Below are 21,525 nucleotides of genomic sequence, written 5' to 3'. Positions count from 1 at the left end.
TCTAAGAAAATGATATGTGAACATTTAGGTACAAGATAACATACCTATTATGAAAATACAGTTTCTCTTTCCTTGAGGTGTGTGACTTGTAATTTGATTTTGATAAAAGTTGAGACAAGAAGGGTTAAATAGTTGGGTAAAGTTGTACTTGGAAAAACATCTTCCACACTCGATTTGATTAAATATGTAAAGTAATGAAAAATTATTTTTATCTAAACGACTTATTAGCATGAGTTTTGGACATTCTCATGTTATTTAATAACGTGTTATACGTTTTTCAATAAAAAAATACAAAACAAATAAATCTCAATTGTTATTGGAGAGTATTGTATGAACATCTCTAGTTAAAGTTATTTAATCTTATTATCATATTTAACTAGTTGTGTTTGATTGTACTTTTATTAATAATAGTATTCTCGTCAACAATTGTGGGTCGGATTCTCAAGGTGGTTTTCAGGTAAATTTTTTTAAGATCGCAACTTTGGGGTGCTTGAAGATTACACTGAGAGGAGCTATAGTTGTTGATAAAACTTCAACGATCAAGCAATAAGAACATTCAACATTCAAAAATATAAGTGTAGTGTGTATTGCATGGAACAATGTTTACCTTTTGTTCGGGATCTTAAAACCCTTTTATAACAATCCTTCTTCCGGAGTTAGTATCCACATAGTAATTTCTTAATATATATTTCATTTAATTTATTTTAGGAATGTTGATATATAAAGTATCTCGTCTTACTATTTACTTTTGTTGAGCTTGTGCTAAGAAAGAACCAATTTAACTTATATTTTAAATACTTAAGTTGTTTTCCATTTTTCGTTACTTTAGTCCATAACGTTAATGTATCCGCTATCTGTAAAAATTGACCTCTTTCAGGATTATTGGGTCTGTCTTTATTTGGGTCGATTATTTGGGTCGAAAACTATCTGTTGGATCCGAATTAAGTGAGCTGAGAAGACATGCTTTAAATGATCAGGTCATGACCCGATCACCATCGAAAGGTACAATTAATTTTTCTAATTTATTAAATTTAATTTAATGTATTTATAGTGATTTCATTGTATTAGTATATATCACTTTTTAATATAGAAGAAAAAAATAATGATTAAAAAATAATATAATGAATTTAAAAATTATAGTTACCATGCCATTTTTAAAAAATGCGATTACATACATTAAATATATTAAAAGTTGCTTTTGAATTTAAAATTATATAATAAGAACAAAAATATTTTGAAAAGGTAAAACAAACAAATATTAAGTAGAAAAATATAAATATTGTGGCCGGTGAGCGTGCACCGTAAAGTAGCCGAAATTGAGGCTCGTTTGACGGAATTGAGCTGAGTTTCGGGCATTTCACTTTTTTTATTTTATTATTATATTATTGCTATGGTGCACTTTTTAAAACATAAAAATAACAACGATAATCTTTTTAAATAGTTATCAAAAGTTTGTGATAAAGATAAAAGTACATAAGCATGTCATGTTAAACTCAGCCTATTAAATCCAATATAAGAATAATTGATATTTTAGAATATGTCAAAAAATATTACACAATAAAATGTAAATAAAAGACTTATTCGATACCCATTCTTAATTTTTTTTAATTATATTTTAAAATGAATAAAAAAAATTATCAAAATATTAAAACAGTTACACACATTTTAACAATAAAACATATTATAAATCACTCATCTTTTTAAATATTTTTTTAAATATATAAATACATGTTTTTCCTACTAGTTTTAGAATAAATAAAATAGATTGCCAAACATGCATATAGAAGCTTAAAATTCATTTGTAACATCCATTTAATACATATTCATTTTATATAACTAAAATTGTATTGGATAAATTTACTTGAATTAATAATGTTATATTAAATGATACTCTCTTTCAACAAACACAAAAACGATTAGACTCAATGAATTAGTTTATACAAAGATACACATTTAAAAAGTCTAAGCCATGAAATAATTCTACAATTTTAGAAAAAAATAAAATGAACAGATATTTGGTAAGATTTGAAGAATTTTATTAGTTATGAAACTAGGATATGAAGAGGGAGAAATCTAAGAATTTTTTAAATTTGATGTCAAGAGATTATTTAATTTAGTAACACTGGTTTAAAAATACTTTTAACAATTATTTTTTATTATGGTGTAACATTTTTAAAGTTTAAATTAATTGTACAAGAAGATTGTTTTGGGATTATTGTTAAAAATATTATACAAAAGGGTTCCTCAAAAAATCATTGTCATATTTTTTATAATAATTCTAAAGTAATTGGTGTATATTTTGTACAACTTAAGAGTACTATATCTATTTTTCTTCTTTTATTTCTCCTTTCACTCATTTTTGTCTTTTCCTTCTTCTTTTTCCTTTGTCTTCTCCTTCGTTTTCTTCTCTAGGTTTTCTCATGCTTTCTCTGTAGCTTTTACTTTACTAATTATTCAAATACTCTAAGGTAGTTGAGAACATACTTTACAATTCTATTAAATGAAAAACGTTAATTAATTTCCCTATTATAATCTTTTATTTAAAGGGATAATGTTTCTCAGATGTGTTAAAAATATATAAAAATAAATAGTTTTTTATCCTAATTAATCTTCAATGAACAGAGAAGTAAAAGGGAGATATTTTTTGGTTCTGTGAGATGAGATTGAGATCTTTGATTCCATTCGCGTCCCACCAAAGAAGAACCAGATTCATATATAACACTGTTCTTTATTTAACTAACCATGTCTAAACATCAATTTTAATTTAGCAAAGTCAATGTTCTACTTTCTCCTATATCTTATATGAATAAGTGTATTGATATCTCATTTTCACTTGTGATAAGGGTGCAGTGTGAATTGTGACGTTTGGTTTGCATGCACATAATGTTTAAGACTTGTCACCTCAAAATTATCACACCATTTGTAGATAAGAACAATATATTTCTATATTTTTTACTTGAAAATTAAGAGAATGTTAATGAACTGTATCAAAGTGATTAAAAACATTTCATTAATCCTTAAAGAAAAAAAAGTGTAAGGATTGTGTTATTAGAAGGTCGGTTCCTCCTAGAGTGATTTATATTGTTTTTTTTTTCCGGTTTTCACGATCTTTAGGTATGACGGTTTCCAATTAGTTATTTCTTTTTGCCAAATGAATGAGGAATCTGCAAAGACACTCCGTCAATGAAGTTAGTTAGTCCGAAGACAATATTTAGGTGAGTTGAGAGAGAAAAATTACCTCAGACGCTTGGCTTCTTCTGGTATTTATACTTTTTGGATGAACCTCATGTTGGGTATGAAGTCAGGACCAATTAGGTTGGGTTGAGGAGACACCATATTTTAGTGAGTGGGCTTAATCATTGTGTTCCTTTATTATCTCTATTTAAATAGATCATTGTACTTGTAATTTGTGTACAACAGGATATAATGAAAACCTAATAGTTTCCCGTGTGGATGTATGTTGCAGTTGGCGACCGAACCACGTTAAATCTTGTGTTGTTTATTTTTCTGCAGTTGATTCGTGATTGTGTGTTGTTTCTGCGTGCGTTTTTCCCATCACCTCAACTGTCATGAATCCGCTCGTGCATCCAAAAGAGGCCTAATCGTACTTTAATCATGTTTTACAGATAAACTGTCTTAGTTACAGTTAACTGAAGTTTTACGAATTCTGTTTAAATTAGGTAAGTTATTCAGTCTTCTCGACTATTCGACCATTGACTATCCAGTAATACATATTGAGTTATTATGTGTGTGTTTTTGCAATAATTAGGACATCTAATAAAAAAAACTAGGTAGAGATTTGGTTGTGAATGAAGTTAGGAGAGTTTTGACATTACTAATTTGTTTATTATTTTTGTTAAAGAGAAGCAAGAAATAGTTGAGTTGAGGAAGAATAAAGTGTGTATTATACATTCCTGATTTCACGGTGGAACCAAAATCTCTTCTTCACCACTCCATGTGACATTCTTCTTATTCTATTCCTATAGGCTGCAACTCTTCTTTAATTATTATTATTGTTTGGACATCATCCTTAATTTAATCTAGTTTTTCACAAAATCACAAGGATGAAGTGGGATGTTTCACATTGGTGCATCTGCATTTGCATCTGCATTTGCATTTGCATTTGGCGATAGGATTCATTCTCCCCGGACATTCCTTTTGGTCCATTCGACCCCATCTGTTTGACAGGTAGGTTTAGCTTCCATCCTTTTCCAAATTTTCTTTTTCCTCTCATTTATCACTCTCACCTTCACTTTTCCATCATTCATTTTTCTTCATCTTTTTTTCAACAAAAACATCAACATCCTATTAAATCGTAACAACATTTACGTACCATTCTTTATTTTTAATCAACTTTTGGGGGAGGGAAAAGGGTTCATCTCTCCCATTTTCTATTATAAACCTTTTTTCGATAATAATATTTTTATAAAGATATTGTTCAATCAAGACAAATATCTATCGATTAGAATGTTTAGTTTAGTAAAAAATAGGGTGTCTCTCTTCTTATACTAGATCTTCTTCTCCTTTCTATATTTAGTTTGGTTTATAGTTCTATCTCATAATAATTTTATGTTTCTTGCGCGTATCCAGCCAATTATCGTAACTAACGCGATAAGTAACTATATATTTTTTATTAATTTTTTGGATTGATAATAAGACTGTTTTGTCCTATTAACGAGTTTGACACATGACCTCACAGTCTCTTGCGTTAAACATAAGCCAATGAGACTAATGAGCTTCAAAGATCGATAATTTTTCACCACATGCGCTCGATCCATGATCTCAGAAGTATTTATAGAAAAAATAAAATAATAGTTATTGAATTTTATTACTAGTTAAAACCAATTTAAGTAGTAGGTGCATGTAGGAAGGAAGGGATATGGAGTGGGAGGAGATAAGAGGGAAAGGGCATTTAATAGAGAGCACATGGTGTGTGTTAAGAGTGTGACAATGGAATTTCTTGAGATTCATGATATCATATCCCACAACCAACCACAAAGACACAACACTTGAGTCTTCCAAATTTCCAATAATTGAAGCCGAAAGTGACCCCAAAATAAGGTTTACTCAATAACATATGCTCAAGTTCCTCATCATTGCATCTACCATCCGTGGCCACTAAATGTAAACCAACCACTCTACTTATCTACTCAACATTTTTTTGGGCCTTCTTACACTTCTACTCCTCCACAACCTTTTCTTCTCATTCTCCAATGCTGGCCCAATTAAATTCTTTCCATCTCATGCACACCCATAGCTTCTACCTTTCCCAATCAAATTTATTGTCATACTATATATTACACATCTCAATTTTTCAAATGCAGTTGTGTTTGACAGGAGTGAAAAAGAAAAGAAACAATCAACATAAATCACCTAATTTCCTGAGTCAATTGTAGGGTTTAGGGTTTAGGGTTTAGAGTTTAAAGTTTAAAGTTTAAAGTAGAGCAAGTAACATCATACTTTTAAATAATTATATTAATTATTTTTTATTTTATTTTTATTTTAAAATTAAAATTAAAAAATTTCTACCTGATAACATATATGACTAATTCATGTGATAATGTAAAGCCAAAAATTACTCATTTGTGAATTATTTAGCATAGATATTCACATAGACACTGATACGATACGGATATGAAAATATGTATAATTTCTAAAAGGTAGAATATGGGAACATGAATCTATATATTATATAATTATGAATTATATAAATTGACAATAAAAATTTACGTGCATAAATATGTTTCAATTTTTTTTAGCAGAAAGATGTTTCTTATGATTTTTTCAAAAGAATTTGTTCTTTATTTTTATAACCATAACAAATTTTTATACAATAAGTTCGAATTTTTAGAAAATTAATGTATTTCTTTTTTTAAAAATTATGTTAAAACTGTGTTAAAATGGTCAGAAATTCAATAAATATTTTTTAAATTGAACATTTAATCGATACATATTTTATAAGTGGCTCGATGTCTCACATGTATGCGAAACCAACACATTATTTATTTAAGATGCGTGTACAAGGCTGACACAAGATTCATACTCTCATCATTTAATTCAGTGGCCCTCACCAACTCCGAGTGCTTGTTTTGGCCTTCAATGCACCCACATGTGTCTTAAAACTTCTGAAAGCACACACCCCAATTTCAATCCCAACGTTAACTAGCCTTGGATCGACCAACTTTTGGGTGCCTCTCCCAAGTCTCAACCTGTTCACTCCACAGAGTACCATGTTGCAAATGCCAGTTGAAACCATCATGACAGGGCCACAAACTGCCAAGGGACTTAAATCTTCATGTCAAAATCATGACATACCCTTTTTTTTGCCAATACAAGACTCACTACAGAACGCATGTTCTTCTAAGGTTTCATGACTGGTCCTCAAAATGATCATCATCATGTGCCCATGTTATTATTATCATCCTTATTATTGCTATCCTTTTTCACTACACCAAGTGCATCATCATTATATAAGACAACACTTTTCCCTTATTGCTTAAGATCTCAACCAAACAATAGGCGTGAAAAAAAGAAAAATCATAAAAGAAGCTTAAATGACGAACAAACACCATCAACTTACTAACAAATAACCCTCTTGCAGAATCGCCATATTTTCACATCAGAATGTTACTCAAGTCTTAAATGTTCTATAAATGTTCAAGTCTTCCCACACTTGAAGAAAATTCCACATACAAAATACAATTTTACTATGAATATGCCAAGATCTTGATCTCCTCAGTAGCTAATTCTAGGAGACTTGAATCGCTAGGACCAGTGGTCCTTCTCTGGACTGTTATCCACATGATTTGGCAAGCTCATATTACACCTTGAATGCTGTATCCAAAAACATGTTGAGATTTCATGAGGGTCCTTCTGTTTTAACCACCGAGAAGACAATCTTCTAACTACAGGTCCTCTTTTTGAAAGGAGCTCTGAGTTGCTTGCCTCTTTGCAGGACGACTGATACTGATAGGGTCAAGATCATGGGATCCCGTGAAAGGAGAAGAAAGCCTCAGTCTTCCAGCATCAAAATCAGCATGGCCTTCTGGGTCTATCCATGCTAAAGGACTCACTGCACCATACATCTCACCATTATAATTTATAACAATGCATTGAAATCCTTAGTATTCACATGTTTCATTCATAAAAGGGTTGCTAGATTCACAGTTTTTTTTGGCTACATTCTAACCATTCGAGAAGTTCATGTCTTTCATATCCATTAGAATACAATATAAACCATAAAACAGAATACTTCCTCGCGTGAGGCCATAAAGATAACTTGAAAAATAAATTACACATTTTCTACTTTTTATCCATATAAATTTTGGTGCATCATGTTTAAAACCTCACATTTGAATTTCCTACACATAATTCATTATAAATTGTATGTACCTTGCTCATGTTCAACAGGTCCAGGGACTTCATATGAAGAGGTAAGTCTAGCGGGGCGCTTCCTGACATAGTTTTCTTGTAATGGCTTTGGTATTTGAAATGAGAACTGTGAAAGTGTAACCCCATCTCTTGCATACTCAGGATGTTCTGACAAGAACCTAAAAATACAGAGGCGCCATGAGAAAATTATAAGAAGAATGGAAATGTTAATAATAATAATAATTCAGAAAAGGCAAGGTAATTTTCAACGTAACATTGCAAATACAGTAAAACAAAAGCAACAAGAAACATACTTCTGTATCTCTATCATTGAGCGTAATCTCTTGCCTGATGGTGCCACATAATATCTGAAATGTTAAAATATTACAATAACAAGTTAAAGTTTACATCAAAGCATATTTCCTAACCCAAAAGAACAAGTATTGCATCATTCCACACAAGGGTGTTTCTTTCTATTCCAATAACCAGTCAAAGTAAAGGGTCTATAACGGAAGCATACATATCTGCAAATTTGGAGCTTCCTTCAGCTCTAATCCTTAGCAGTCGCTCCCATCCAGCCGGTGGCTGTGCAATATTTGGCTTATCGATAGCCCAAATCCTGCTGCCATCCTGAGAAATATCCTCTGGATCATCACAAGATACATCTGATCGCCACTCACGAGCTTTTTCACAAACAAAAGGCTGTTCAAGGATATGTTCACGGATTTCTTCATATTTTTCCTTCGTTGGAACCAACCTCCATTTAAAGCAGAATGCACATTGAACAGTGAAAGCACCAACTGAAGGCAAAATTCTAGGAACTGAATGTGAAGGTTTTCTTGTAAGCATTGGAGGTTCACACTGGAGAGGATCAGGTGCAAGTTCAATTGCATCGTTTCCATTCGCAACAGGATCATAAACGACTAATTGATTAGACACATCATCAAAAGAAAGGTCCTTTTCATCATCCGAAGATGAAGAAACTTCTATGGGATCCAGAAGACTGCTTTGCTTGTAACTGTGAAAACTTGAACCTGTCAAGTCCTTCACTTCATTCTTGGGTGTAAGCGAAAATTTACCACGATGCATCTGATTTTCCTAGAACATATATTTAAATAACTAATGAAGCAAATAACAATACAGAATAATCTTAATGTTGTTACAGAATAAGCTTTATGAAATTCTTAATCACACAGAAAACCATTATTGAATATATCCAATAGTGGAAGGGACTTCTCATTGTCATATTTATTGACTGTTACATTAATCCCCCTAAAGAGCTATGCATTTAATACCTTCATTACACTAGCTTAACATCCAGGGTCCTATTAGAAGGAGGATGAATGCATTAAGAAGAGGTTAGGAAGCCTAATATAGCTATGCAAACAGGGAGGCAAATTAAAACAATCTAAAGGCTAACCTAATGTCAGACAAAATTCCATGTAAAAAAAACATAAAGCTATGGTTGCAATACGTTCTTTGACACACTTTTTTCAACATTCTTTCTTAATAGCATAGTTATCAATCCCGGGTAGTGGCTGACTCTAAAACTGCTACAGTGCATAGATAGTGCGGTTGACCACTGTTTTGAAACTAGTTATATAGTTTACATAATTAACACTAAACAGATAAAGATTTGCATATTGCGAAATGTACATAATTAACAATAAAAAGTTATAGGTCTCAGGTCTTATGTTGACGTACAAGTAAATTGTAATAAACGGTATCATGTCCAACCAAAGAGATATAGAGGACCAAAATGAGACCTGAGAGTCATAGACTACAGAGTGAACATAGACTTATTGAACAAAGTGAACACGAGAAAATAGAAAAAAAAAATCACAATAGAGAAACACAAACAGAAAAAAAAACACGGATTTATGAGAACAAGATTACAAGAGAAATCCTGAAAATGAGAACAAGAGAGAAGTGAAAAAAGCTGCAATACAGATTGCCAGAGAGACACACAAATTAATGGTAACCGGAGGATCGCATAGGATCGTGTATTAGCTGCAAGGTAGGATAGGATGCACGTGAGGCATGATAGTTATGAAATTTGAAAGGATTTATACCAGCTGAGAACCATTTTACCCAAAATTATGTCAGACAATGCCCTCCTGAAGTAGCACAGATATGGATACGGACACTGACATACGAATACGGAGATGCGTATAATCTCTAAAATGTAGGACACGGGACACAGATCTATATATTATATAATTTTGAATTATATAAATTGAAAATAAATATTTATGTGCAAAAGTATGTTTGAGATTTCTTTGGGAGCATGAAGATATTTGTCATGACTGGTTCAAAAGGATTTGTTCCTTATTTTTATAATCATAATAAAATTTTATACAATAAATTTGAATTTTTAGAAAATTATTGTATTTATATCTTTTAAAATTGTGTTAGAACCGTGCTAGAATTTTCAAAAATCCAACAAATATTTTTTGAATTGAACACCTTCACTCATAAGTGTCGTACGAGTGTCGACACCGATACTGTGTCCGAAACGGATACGCTATTTAAGATAAGTGTCTAAACCTCATAGCTCCTAACATTAATATTGGATGGTATTCTCAGGATTTTGGACACCATCGGATGCTACTGCGGCCACTATAACCACTCCAGTGAAGTGTGGCGCTATACCAGTGCATAAAGAGTGTGTGAAGTTAGAATTTCTCAATTAGCTAGAATTTAAGTTCTGTGTTTTGGACTGTATATTTTGATCCTTTCAGTATGCTGGTTTCATTTGAAGAGAGAGGCAAACGTCCTTACAATCTCATAAACAATGATCAACAGCAAAGGTTTGGTACTAAAATTTTTGTTTTTAATTTGATTCATACATGGCTCAAAAGTGTAAGGGGAGAAAACATCCAACAAAATTAAAAGTGAACCCCATGAATCCCATAATGGACATGAGGGAACAACTAATAAGATCTACTCTGGTTAAAGTTTAACCCTTTAACCCCAATACTCGAGGCTATTGTCTCATCCCATGTAACCCACACAGCTAATTTTTTTTTTGACTTGGCTATAAACCAAAGGAACTAAACACAGCTAAGGGAGCTTCACGTGCACAGGTATGGAGTCTTATGTGTGTCGAATCCGTAGAACAGAAGACATAGTATTGGCAATCAAATCACGGAGGTTGAAAGACGCATAATATGCAATCAGAACAGAAGAAATACTAATGGGGGTCTGTGTTTGTTTGCAACATACAAGAACTGAGGAAATAGATGTGAAGAAAAGTAAGAAACAGAGGTAGGTAGAATTCGAAATTAAAGAGAAAATGATGGAAATGGAAATGTTGAAAGGCGAACCTGAAGGGCAGGGGAGGAAGAACAGAGGAGCTTGGAAGAAGATGAAGATGAAGATGTTTCCACAGGTAGTAGCTCTGCGAAGGAAAGTCAAAACGTTAAATAAAAAGAGGAGGCAAGGAAGATAAAGGAAAAGAAGAAGATTTTGTGGTCCGTTGATTGAAGAAGCTTCCGATTTGAAGTTCCAGAGGAGAAGGAACAAGAAAAAAAACATACATAGAATTTGGAAGAGGTTGTTTGACGTGCGGAAGCAGCAAGACAGAAACAAAACAATGAATCAACCACTCATCCTCTTTTCTTCCTTAAAATCTATTAACTTCTACCACTTCATCTTTACATTATTATAATAATAACTAAAACATGTTACAATTAACTTTACATTACCATCACTTCACATCTTGCAACAGACTCCATATTATCTTTTCCCATCTTTATATAACTTATTATTCAATATTATATCTTTATTTTTCCATTTATCAAACGAACTCGCTATATATAAATTGGATAGTAATGCTACAAGGAGCAGAAGCATTAAAGATAAGATTTATTATATATTGTGCAATTTAAACATAAAATTGTATTTCAAGATTATATAATTTAAAATATATTTAAACATTTTCAACATAAAGAGGTGTTGGAAGAAAGGTGAAAAAAAAATTGATTCTCAAATCGAGCTCAGATATTTTTAGCATGATCGCAATTTTTTTTTCACCATATCATTTTTTAACCTGCATCTTATATTTTTAAAATTTTCAAAATTATTTTTATTCCGAATTTAAAAATTTAAAATAATAAATATAATTCAAAATTTTAAAAATAATTCAAAAAAAAAATCTAGAACAAAAAATAAAAAATACATTTTAAATAAAAAAATTCGAAATTCAAAAATATGTTCCAAAAATTCAAATTCAGAATATTTTTGAAAAAAGAGTTTTGAAAGTAATTTTTATCCGCACCTTTTTTATTTAATATTATTTTCGTCATTTTGGAGGGATAGTTTTGTCATTTTCAATAGTTAATAGGGTAGATGTTAGAATTAATATGGTGCAGGGAGAATTTGGCTGAGATAAATGAAGAAGGGAGTGGGCCTAGGCCCATGGATGTAAAGCGTGGTAAGTGAGGGAGAGGGGAGAAAGGAAGGAGGAAGAAGAGAAGAGGGATTGGATCTGAAGAGAAGAGAAAGAGAAGAGAGAGAGAAGAGAGAGAAAGATGGGAGGAGGAATGGAAGCAAACAAGAACAAATTCATAGAGGATTGGGGCACTGCTAGAGAGAATCTGGAGCACAATTTCCGCTGGACTCGCCGCAACCTCGCCCTTGTTGGCATCTTCGGCATCGCCATTCCCGTCCTTGTTTACAAGGGCATTGTTCGTGAATTCGTCAGTCCCCTTTACCCTTTCTCTTTCAATTCCAATTTCAATTTCAATTTCAATGTATGTATGTATGTATTTGTGTGCACAGAGGACACTGCCCCTACAAATTTCCAATTCATCCATTCACCAATTTCCAATTCACAATTAGGGTTTTAGGAATATCATCCTTTTATTTTCAGAGTTTAAGCTCTCCTGTGTCTTGAACCATCCTCAATCACTTCTGTCCAACCAACATTGTTTCGTTTCATTTTGAAAACTAAGAAAATTTTCGAAAATAGAAATTAAACGCCCTAATTTTGTGTGCTTAATTTAATTTGTTGCATTATTTAAATTTTCGAGAAAATGGAGATGGATCATAGGCGGTAACTAAACTGTTTACAAATATTGTCTCAGTGGAGCTACCTTGAAATTTTTTGCCTTACACCACTCATCATATCAAATGTTATTTTTGTGTTGAAGTAGTTTTGACTCTGTTCGATCTTTCAGTTGTAATCTACTTTCAACTGTGCTATTGTTAAATTTTCTTTTCACTCTTATTTTTTTAACCAGCTTTTTGGGTGTACTTCTGAATGCTTTTCTTTGCAGTTAACCATATGATTTAGTGCAAATTTGAACTGTTATTGTTACAGCATATGCAAGATGAAGATAATGGTAGGCCGTACAGGAAGTTCATGTGAGACTGTGGAGGTTGGTTTTGTAATAATTCGGGGTTATAAAAGTTAGACCTTGATACCAGGCTACACATGTGTTTTCTTCTTAATTGCCACAGGCTTATAAAACCTCTCCATTGGCTGTTTTCATTTCAAAATTGTGTTATGTTACCATGTTTTAAAATTAATAGTATCCTGAATATACCTCAAATTAGTGATAAAAGTTGCATCAAATAATTTGATAATACTAGACTTTGTAAAGAGTATTTGGTTAATTTGTGAGATAAACTGACCGAAATAAGGGTTCTATATTTGTTGTCTGCATAAACAAGTCATGGTTCTTTTATTTGTCTTCATGAAAATTGACACTGGGACAATGTTATAGAAGTGTCTAGTAAAATCTTTTTTATATGCAACATATTCTTTAGCCCAACCTCTTTTCAAAAAGTAATAGGACTCGACAAGTTAGATAAAAGAATAAAAATAATCTTTTGAGGTGAAACTGTAAAAGCACATATGATGAGCAAGGTTGTAAACCTCGTGAGTCAACTCGTTGACTTGTACGAGTTTACTTGTCCACATACCCTTACCGAGTTAACTCGGTAGTAGACTTGGTTTTTGAGTAAACTCGACAGACTCAGAGTGAACTCGGTGAAATCGTTCAAACTCGCGAGTCTGCTCCAAGTTGGCGAGTTTAACTCGGTTTTTGTTTTAACCCAAAATGGTGTCTTTAGGGTTCACGTTTCGTTTTGTTTGACGTTCGTTTTGGTGGTGTTATGTCTTCTCTGGAGTGCGGAGGTCATGCGTCTTCTCTGAACAAGTGCGGCAGTGGTTGCAACCGAGCGGAGCAGGTCGCACGGTGGTGGTGATTGTGCAGAGGAGGTCGTGCGGTATACGATGGTCACGAGTGGTAGGTTGACGGTGGTGCTGGAATTAGGGTTGCATTCTTTTGTGGTGTGATTTAGGGAATTAGGGTTTTTTCTTTTATTGGGTTGCACTAAATTGGGTCTTTTTATTTAAATAAGGTGCAGATATTTTTTTTAATTAGGAAATTTTGATGTAAATATTTTTTTTCATGTGAAAGTAAACTCTTAGGAGTTTACGAGTCGACTCTACGAGTCGAGTCTAATGGGCTCTCACCTACGTACACTCTCGAGTTTGACAACCTTGGTGATTAGGATGTCAAAGTTGGGAAAGAAAGTAAAGATTGAGGTAGATGCAGTCTAATGTTGTATTCCGACTTTTTTTATTGATTTGGTTATTTAACACTTATTTGGTATTTTTGGGTAGCCTTTGTATTTTGTTACCAAATTTATTGAAGGCAAACTGGTTTAAGTTGAAAAAAAGAAAACATTTCTGATTGGGAAATAAAGATATCATCTTGGTTGGTTTCCCCAATTTTAAAATAAACGTTGAATTCAATGATATACTGGGAAAATTGTTTTGAAAAATATGAGGCCAATTATTTGACCTCTTTGTTGTAACGCAATTGGAATCATCCAGATAGTGGTAACATTCACTCCTTGACTGTTTCTTTGTGCACCTCCATAGGTTCTTTCTTCTGTCGTCTTCCCATACACAACAAGAAAATACATTTTTATCCTTCTTGTGATCCGGACACGTATTTGAAAAAAGACTTTCGAATTATGTAATCCGGAAGTTATAAGGATTACATAATTCGGAAACTAATCATGCATCTGAAAACAAAACTTCCAGATTATGTAATTCGGAAGCTAATTACGAATTTGAAAAAAAGACTTCTGGATTATGTAACCTGGAGTATTACAAAGGGGTATTTTTGGAAATATGAAAATTTATGGAGGTGCATTAAAAACTATGAAAGTCTTTGTTATTCCTCAATTGATTATTTATATTTTACATTTCTAATATTACTTACTGTTCTTGTCAATTGGCTTTGTTGTTGGTTGATCTGTTAATCTGGGTGGAAAGCTCTGCTTTTATCCTGTCTTCTCCATATTCAATTTTGCGTCTTTTCGTTGCACTGGAATGTGATTCTGTTAGGATAGAGAGGTCTTTCAGTCTAGTATTCGGAAAGAGTGTACCTTTATCTAGGGTCTCAAGTTCCTTTTTATAGCTTACTCGTTTAACAACTTTTACTCACAAGAATATAATATCTACTAAAAGCATAAAATAATAACAGAAAACCACCTGCACCAACATTTTGTTTAACATGCGCACCATTATTCTTTGGTGCTCCTCTTTTATTCTCAACAACTATTAATTAATATGTAACTAACATGTATTAATTAATATATAACTAACTTGCATATTATCATAAGAGATAAAATATCTCTTTATCTTCCGAATAATATGATAATAGATTTAAACAATAACAATTATATCAATCATTTTCAGAATAATATCACAACGAATAAAATATATATAACTAACTTGCATACTACTCGGTTAGGATAGAGAGGTCTTTCAGTCTAGTATTCAGAAAGAGTGTACCTTTATCTAGGGTCTCAAGTTCCTTTTATAGCTTACTCGTTTAACAACTTTCACTCACGAGAATATAATATCTACTAAAAGCATAAAATAATAACAGAAAACCACCTGCACCAACATTTTGTTTAACATGCGCACCATTATTCTCGGGTGTTCCTCTTTTATTCTCAACAACTATTAATTAATACATAACTAACATGTATTAATTAATATATAACTAACTTACATATTATCATAAGAGATAAAATATTTCTTTATCTTCCGAATAATATGATAATAGATTTAAACAATAACCATCATATCTTTCATTTTGAGAATAATATCACAATGGATAAAATATATATAACTAACTTGCATACTATCACAAGAGATAAAATATCTCTTTATTTTCATAATAATATGATAACAAATTTAAACAATAACAATTATATCTTTCATCTTCATAATAATATCACAACAGATAGAATATATTTTTATCTTAATTACCTTTTTTGGGTCAATCCTTATTTGGACCACTCTTACCTGGCCAAGGTCTCCAACATTTCTGTCCATTACATTTATTTCATTTCTTCTATTTTTTTTTTCATTATTATTTACATTTTAAACTCATATACTACCATGTAAGTTAACTTTCAATTTATTTATATAATTTTTTATTAGTTTCTTTATCACTTATTCAAACAATTATGCTTAGAAAGCTTCAACAACTTCATGTGATTGAATTTCTTTTTTACACACCGTAGAAGTAACAATGTTGATAGTTTGGATTACAATAATATGAATATTTTCTTTGGAAAAGAGACACCATTTTTCTCGCGTATAGCATAAACCTCTTATCGAAGTCACGAATTAAAATGATTAATATCACCAATAAGACAATATACCAAGAAACCCGAAGAACACAAGAGATACTTCACCAATGGCTAATGAACAACACAATTAACCTGCTTTAAGACTCAATTTCCCCATCTTTGATTAAGTGTTCATTTTTTGGTTAATCTAAAAATATCAAGAGTCTATAAACTTTGCATTGAGGAAATATCAAATTTCACCAATGTAATGTTTGCCAAATGTCATCCCATTCAATACTGGATCATGAAGTTCTTTCAATGTATATCATATGTAAAATGCTGGTATATAATTTCTTCGTAGTTTTTCTTTCATGTAAGCTATAAAATCAAATTTAATCATTTGACATGATTTTAATAATTGGTTATTTGATATGGTTTTAATAACAATATTGTCATCAAATAGTGATATATTTGAAAAAATAAAATAAAACCAATGAGACTTGAAATTTATAATATAGTACATCAATAATTTTGAAATAAAAAAATATTGAAACGTTAATAATTGAAAATGAACGACTACTTAGATTAAACAAAGGACATTATTTTAGGTTAAAAAAGTGTTTTTATAAATCAATAACGAATAATGTCGCATTACGTAAACTTGAATGAAGACATTTTGTATTGTAAATGACTAATTATTGGTCCGATTCTATCTCTTTGATTTAATTATACTTTGGTCTAATTAATTTATATATTATTAAACAGTTTTAGTCATATTTTATATAAATACGCCAGCTGGTTGTTTATGATCATATCATTACTCTTTCATGGGTACGAGGTACTTACTAAATAATATTTATACGTTAGTATTTATAATCATACCATTTTTAAGGATAGTGATAGTTATTAAGTATATATACTCAATACTCATCTTTGGTACTATTCATGTGTTCTAATTTGTATATATTTATTTATATAATTCTTTTTTTTCTAATAAAAAAAATATTAATGTTTTGAATTTTGTATGATCACAATAATCCATCCATTTGTGGTAGATTTATATTAGGCAGAGAAGTAGCCATTTTTGTGGTAGATTTATATTAGGTAGAGAAGGAGAATATTAGATAATGATACGTTGACAATTCATATTTTTTATATAATCAGATTATAACTTTCAATAATATTATTTTATATCATTTAATTTCAAACATATTATTTATTATATATATTTATTTTTAAACTCATCACATCAAGAGTTATATACAACTCTAAAGATTATCAAAGTATTATTTTCCGAAAATATTATATCATAAACCTTTTATATTAGTTATGTTGTTTAGATGTTTTATATTGATTATTAAGTGATATCTAAAGCGAATTTCAATATAATTTATAGACTTTAAATGTAAAAAGTTACATTATATCTTAGTTGGGAATACAATTCAATTATGATTTTTTAAAAGAAATGATTTTGTTTAGGTATTTTCTTACTTGTAAATAATATCTATTTGATACTTTCTCACTGTTATTTTGTTTTTTAGTCTTGTGACTTTACTAAACTTTTCTTTGAGTTTGCTTGCTACTTCACTAATCATCAACTTAATAGGTTATGAATTCACTCCTATTTGAAAGACATTGTTTTGTCTATTGCAAATATACTGCTATGCAGTTTTGGAATCTTCTGGAACTCATTTTTTGGCATCTGTCACAATTTTTCTAGAACAAAAGGGGAAAAGTGGAGAATGACTTATTAAAAATTCTCAAGATAACACTGGGAGGTGAGTCTGCATGATGTAATATGTTGTTATTATTATCATTTGTTGCTATTTGCTTTGCCTAGATGCACCATTTTTGTACACACCTTATTTATGTATGACCTTATATGGTTAAGTAAGGTCTTTCTCAGGGTGTTTAGTAGATTCATATAGGTTTGTGACCTGTTTTTTGCTGCTGAACAGGCATGTTGGATTCTGAATGAATTATAACAATAATAATCTGCACATGTCTTACGTTTGTATAAATGTTAACATTTCAACACTTGTAGTAAGGTGTTTTTTAGGGAGTGATGATTGGGAGAAGTCAATAAACAGTGATTTTAATAAGATGAATCAGTGTTGTTTTTTTATATGTAAGTAGCGGCACCACCCACTCCTTTTTGTATGAATATGACGTTGGCTTGTTTTCAAAACATTATTCAAGATCAATGATTAAGCATTTTCTTTCTCTTCTTTTGCACAATCTCAGCATTCTGTTCCTATATAATGCCTTCCATTTTCAAGGATAATTATCCACACCAAACTATCGTACTTGTTGTACTTTCAACATAGTACAATCATGCACAAAACACTCTTCTTTTTTTCCACTTTTTTCCCACGCACCCTTCGGTTCTTGCCTCCTTTTCTAGCCTTCCATTTCAACCCTTTCCTTTTTCAACTCTGCTACTTCCTCATCCTTTCTGTGGTAGGTTTTCTGGGTCTCAAGCTTTCAAAGCCAAGGACCCCTTCTATGCCTAATAACTTGGATCTCTTCTACACCTCAGTTTCTGCTTCCACAACTTCTAGCATGGTAGCCTTGGAAATGGAGGTTTTCTCCAATTCTCAACTAATTCTCCTCACCCTTCTCATGTTTCTTGGAGGGGAAGTTTTCACTTCCATGCTCGACCTTCTACTTGCTAGGAATAAACTATTTCACACTACCATCAATCCTTTTTCACACTCACACCAGTCCCCAACCAATGCCACTCAAATTGAGCTTGGTTTAGTTTCTATTCCTCACTCAAAATCAGAAAACCACACACCTTCTCATAATGTTGCATGCATTAGACTTAAGTATAACTCTCTTCGTTATCTGACTTACGTGGTGTTTGGTTATCTTGTGATGGTTCAATTGGTTGGCTTTAGTATGGTGTCTTTCTATATGACTGTGGTAGCAAGTGCAAGACAAGTACTGAAAAATAAAGACATTAAGATTGCAACATTTTCTTTGTTTACCATAGTTTCCACTTTTGCTAGTTGTGGTTTTGTCCCCACCAACGAGAACATGATGGTTTTCAAGAACAATTCGGGGCTTCTCCTCCTTATCCTACCACATGTGTTTCTAGGTAACACCCTGTATCCACCCTGTCTCACACTTGTGCTAATGGTTTTGGAAAAAGTTACCAGAAAAGAGGAATTCTCACACTTGCTAAAGAATTCCAAAAACTTGGGCTATAGACACTTGTTCTCTGTTTCTCGTTGTTGCCTTCTGGTTTGTACAGTGTTTGGTTTGAATGTTGTACAGTTTGTGATGTTTTGGTCTGTGGAATGGAACTCCGAGATCATGGAGGGTATGAATTTGTATGAGAAAGTGGTAGCATCATTGTTTCAAGTAACAAACGCCAGACACGCTGGTGAATCTGTTTTTGATCTCTCCTCCATCTCTTCAGCCATATTAGTACTGTTCATTGTGATGATGTAAGTCACTAATATCTCTACTAGGATCATCAAGACCAAATATTATTTTCAAGGCCAAATAAAACCTTTTCAAACTATTTACTTTAAAAAGTTATTTCTTTTATCAAAATCTGTAACAAATGGGTCTTCTACTTGTTTTTTTAACATCAAATTATACACATTTTGACACCAGTAAATGTTTTCTCTTTTCTTTTCTTTTTTTAATATAAAAGGGAAGAGGGTAAAAATAGTATACCAAATTAAGAAGAAAAATAGGTTATACATTTATAGTGTAATTTGTTTATGTGTGTTTCTATTTCTTTGAGTTGTATGCTAATACTTTATATACACAATCCTAAACAAAGAGACAAACTTCTATAACAAAGAGAACAACATAATTAAAAAAAAACTACTTTATCATAGCTTTTATTGTTATTGCTTTTATTGTTATTGTTGATCAAATATCTACGAAACACACAATAGGAAATTCCTACTGCCCCTAAAGTTTTTTAATGAATTTCATGCAAACCAGTTCTAAGACACAATCCTAATAAGAATAGAAAAACATGTTACACGTACTTTCCATGTTACCCATAACTCTATCTTCAATTGTACAATTATAAAGATTTCAATTATAAATAACTTCTTATTTTTTTACTTCCACTACTGCTCTCACACTCAACCCAAAATTGATTAACTTCTTCACTACCCTCCATCAGATGGCAAGCCCCAAAGTTGTAGTGGCATGTTACGTGTATTTAATAATAATATTATTAATAATATTAAGACGAACATGGCACCTGTTAAAGATGCACATAACCAAACACTTCAGTGGAGATAGTTATTTGATGTGATTCTATCGATGAATGTAACAGGTACCTTCCACCATACACTACATTTTTACCTGTAAGAGAAGAGGAAAATGATGTGAAGAGAAATGGGAAAAGTGCAGTGGAGTGTGTTGTATTATCTCAACTATCTTACTTGGCCATATTCATTATTCTGGTTTGCATCACTGAGAGAAAAAGCTTGAAAGAGGATCCCATCAACTTCAATGTCCTCAACATCACCCTAGAAGTCATCAGGCAAGGAACCCTCTTTTCTCTCTTTCTGCAATATGTTGAATCCATGCAAACTGTGTAAGTAAATGTTGTGAAAAACATGTGCAGTGCTTATGGGAACGTGGGGTTCTCAATGGGATACAGCTGCGGAAGACAGTTGAAAGACGATGGTATGTGTAAAGATTCATGGGTTGGATTTTCAGGTAGATGGAGTAATGGTGGAAAGTTCATCCTTATCTTGGTCATGTTCTTTGGGAGACTCAAGAAATTCAACATGAAAGGTGGCAAAGCATGGCACCTCTCCTAACACCACCCTTTCTGCAACCATATCAACACTACTAACGTTTCCTCAAACACCTACACTGCATGTATGGCTATAGTAAAATATAGTTAGAACTTGTTCCATCAGAAAGCCCTAGAACATGAAAAATTCTTAATGTAAATACATAATCGAAATATTAGATGGTTTCTCGATCTAAATAATTTTTTCATATCAATATACATCTTTGAAATTTTTTCAATTTAATATCTAAGTTTCTACTGAGACTTTTAATAGAAAAAAAAATCTAAATTAGATGTTATGGTGACACATTTATCATAATCATTCTTACATAATTTCTGTTTAACTGTTATGTATGAGGACTTCACCTTTGAATGATATTTAAATATATACAAATAAATCTATGGATCAATGGATAATTTATAATTTTGCATCAAAGTTCTTTGGAAGAACAAAAAACTAATAAAAACTTAGACACTCAATAAAAGAAATTTCAAAAACCTTGTTTAAGAGAAATTATTCAATATCAACATGTTATCATTCTTTTAAGGAGCAAGTTTGGTATACTCATCAAATTTGATGTTATAATTTTTGAAAATTTGACTTGAAATTTTCGATAAACTTTATGAAAACTTCTATATAGCTATTTCTATTTATAAAGCTAATAAACCAATATATTAATGAAGGAAAACTTTATATATAAAATAAATTATAAAAAAGTAGAGCTACTCAAAGTAGAAAGAACAATAGAAGGTGGGAAAAGACATTTAAAAAAAAT

At 31.6% G+C, this 21,525-nt stretch overlaps 3 protein-coding genes across 6 annotated transcripts; 2 read left to right on the top strand and 1 right to left on the bottom strand.

Annotated features, from left to right (window-relative positions):
- Positions 1 to 6,576: 6,576 nt before the first annotated feature.
- On the bottom strand, positions 6,577 to 11,089 carry LOC137838197 (methyl-CpG-binding domain-containing protein 2-like). 4 transcript variants are annotated; one of them, XM_068647448.1, is made up of 6 exons: positions 10,911 to 11,089; positions 10,698 to 10,771; positions 7,892 to 8,469; positions 7,686 to 7,739; positions 7,393 to 7,550; positions 6,577 to 7,072 (listed from the first exon to the last, which is right to left on the bottom strand). In XM_068647448.1, exons 3-6 carry the CDS (start codon positions 8,458 to 8,460, stop codon positions 6,906 to 6,908), a joined length of 948 nt encoding a protein of 315 aa, XP_068503549.1. In that variant the 5' UTR covers positions 8,461 to 8,469; positions 10,698 to 10,771; positions 10,911 to 11,089; the 3' UTR covers positions 6,577 to 6,905. The 4 variants fall into 4 exon arrangements, with proteins under 4 accessions (XP_068503549.1, XP_068503552.1, XP_068503551.1 ...); XM_068647451.1 differs by having other exon boundaries at positions 7,892 to 8,460; positions 10,911 to 11,038; XM_068647450.1 differs by lacking the exon at positions 10,911 to 11,089 and having other exon boundaries at positions 10,698 to 10,837.
- A 746-nt stretch (positions 11,090 to 11,835) lies between these two features.
- LOC137838196 (uncharacterized) lies at positions 11,836 to 12,873 on the top strand. Its single transcript, XM_068647447.1, has 2 exons — positions 11,836 to 12,071; positions 12,695 to 12,873. Exons 1-2 carry the CDS (start codon positions 11,904 to 11,906, stop codon positions 12,740 to 12,742), a joined length of 216 nt encoding a protein of 71 aa, XP_068503548.1. The 5' UTR covers positions 11,836 to 11,903; the 3' UTR covers positions 12,743 to 12,873.
- Positions 12,874 to 18,331: 5,458 nt separating this feature from the next.
- On the top strand, positions 18,332 to 20,897 carry LOC137838918 (sodium transporter HKT1-like). The gene is made up of 4 exons (XM_068648127.1): positions 18,332 to 19,172; positions 19,251 to 19,427; positions 20,282 to 20,491; positions 20,576 to 20,897. Exons 1-4 carry the CDS (start codon positions 18,481 to 18,483, stop codon positions 20,772 to 20,774), a joined length of 1,278 nt encoding a protein of 425 aa, XP_068504228.1. The 5' UTR covers positions 18,332 to 18,480; the 3' UTR covers positions 20,775 to 20,897.
- The last annotated feature ends 628 nt before the right edge of the window (positions 20,898 to 21,525 follow it).

The sequence above is a fragment of the Phaseolus vulgaris genome, chromosome 4 (assembly GCF_000499845.2).
Source record: "Phaseolus vulgaris cultivar G19833 chromosome 4, P. vulgaris v2.0, whole genome shotgun sequence".
Taxonomy (NCBI): domain Eukaryota; kingdom Viridiplantae; phylum Streptophyta; class Magnoliopsida; order Fabales; family Fabaceae; genus Phaseolus; species Phaseolus vulgaris.
The sequence above is the reverse complement of the archived record's forward strand: the minus strand, read 5'-3'. Positions and strand labels throughout refer to the sequence as shown.

Coding starts and splice junctions, on each gene's coding strand:
- LOC137838197 (XM_068647448.1), bottom strand. CDS start 8,460: ATGCATCGTGGTAAATTTTCGCTTACACCCAAGAATGAAGTGAAGGAC. Junction 7,551..7,685: donor TCAATGATAGAGATACAGAA/GTATGTTTCTTG, acceptor CTGTATTTTTAG/GTTCTTGTCAGAACATCCTG. Junction 7,073..7,392: donor ACCTGTTGAACATGAGCAAG/GTACATACAATT, acceptor TGTATGGTGCAG/TGAGTCCTTTAGCATGGATA.
- LOC137838196 (XM_068647447.1), top strand. CDS start 11,904: ATGGGAGGAGGAATGGAAGCAAACAAGAACAAATTCATAGAGGATTGG. Junction 12,072..12,694: donor AGGGCATTGTTCGTGAATTC/GTCAGTCCCCTT, acceptor TTATTGTTACAG/CATATGCAAGATGAAGATAA.
- LOC137838918 (XM_068648127.1), top strand. CDS start 18,481: ATGCCTAATAACTTGGATCTCTTCTACACCTCAGTTTCTGCTTCCACA. Junction 19,173..19,250: donor CACTTGCTAAAGAATTCCAA/AAACTTGGGCTA, acceptor TTTGAATGTTGT/ACAGTTTGTGATGTTTTGGT. Junction 20,492..20,575: donor ATCACCCTAGAAGTCATCAG/GCAAGGAACCCT, acceptor AAACATGTGCAG/TGCTTATGGGAACGTGGGGT.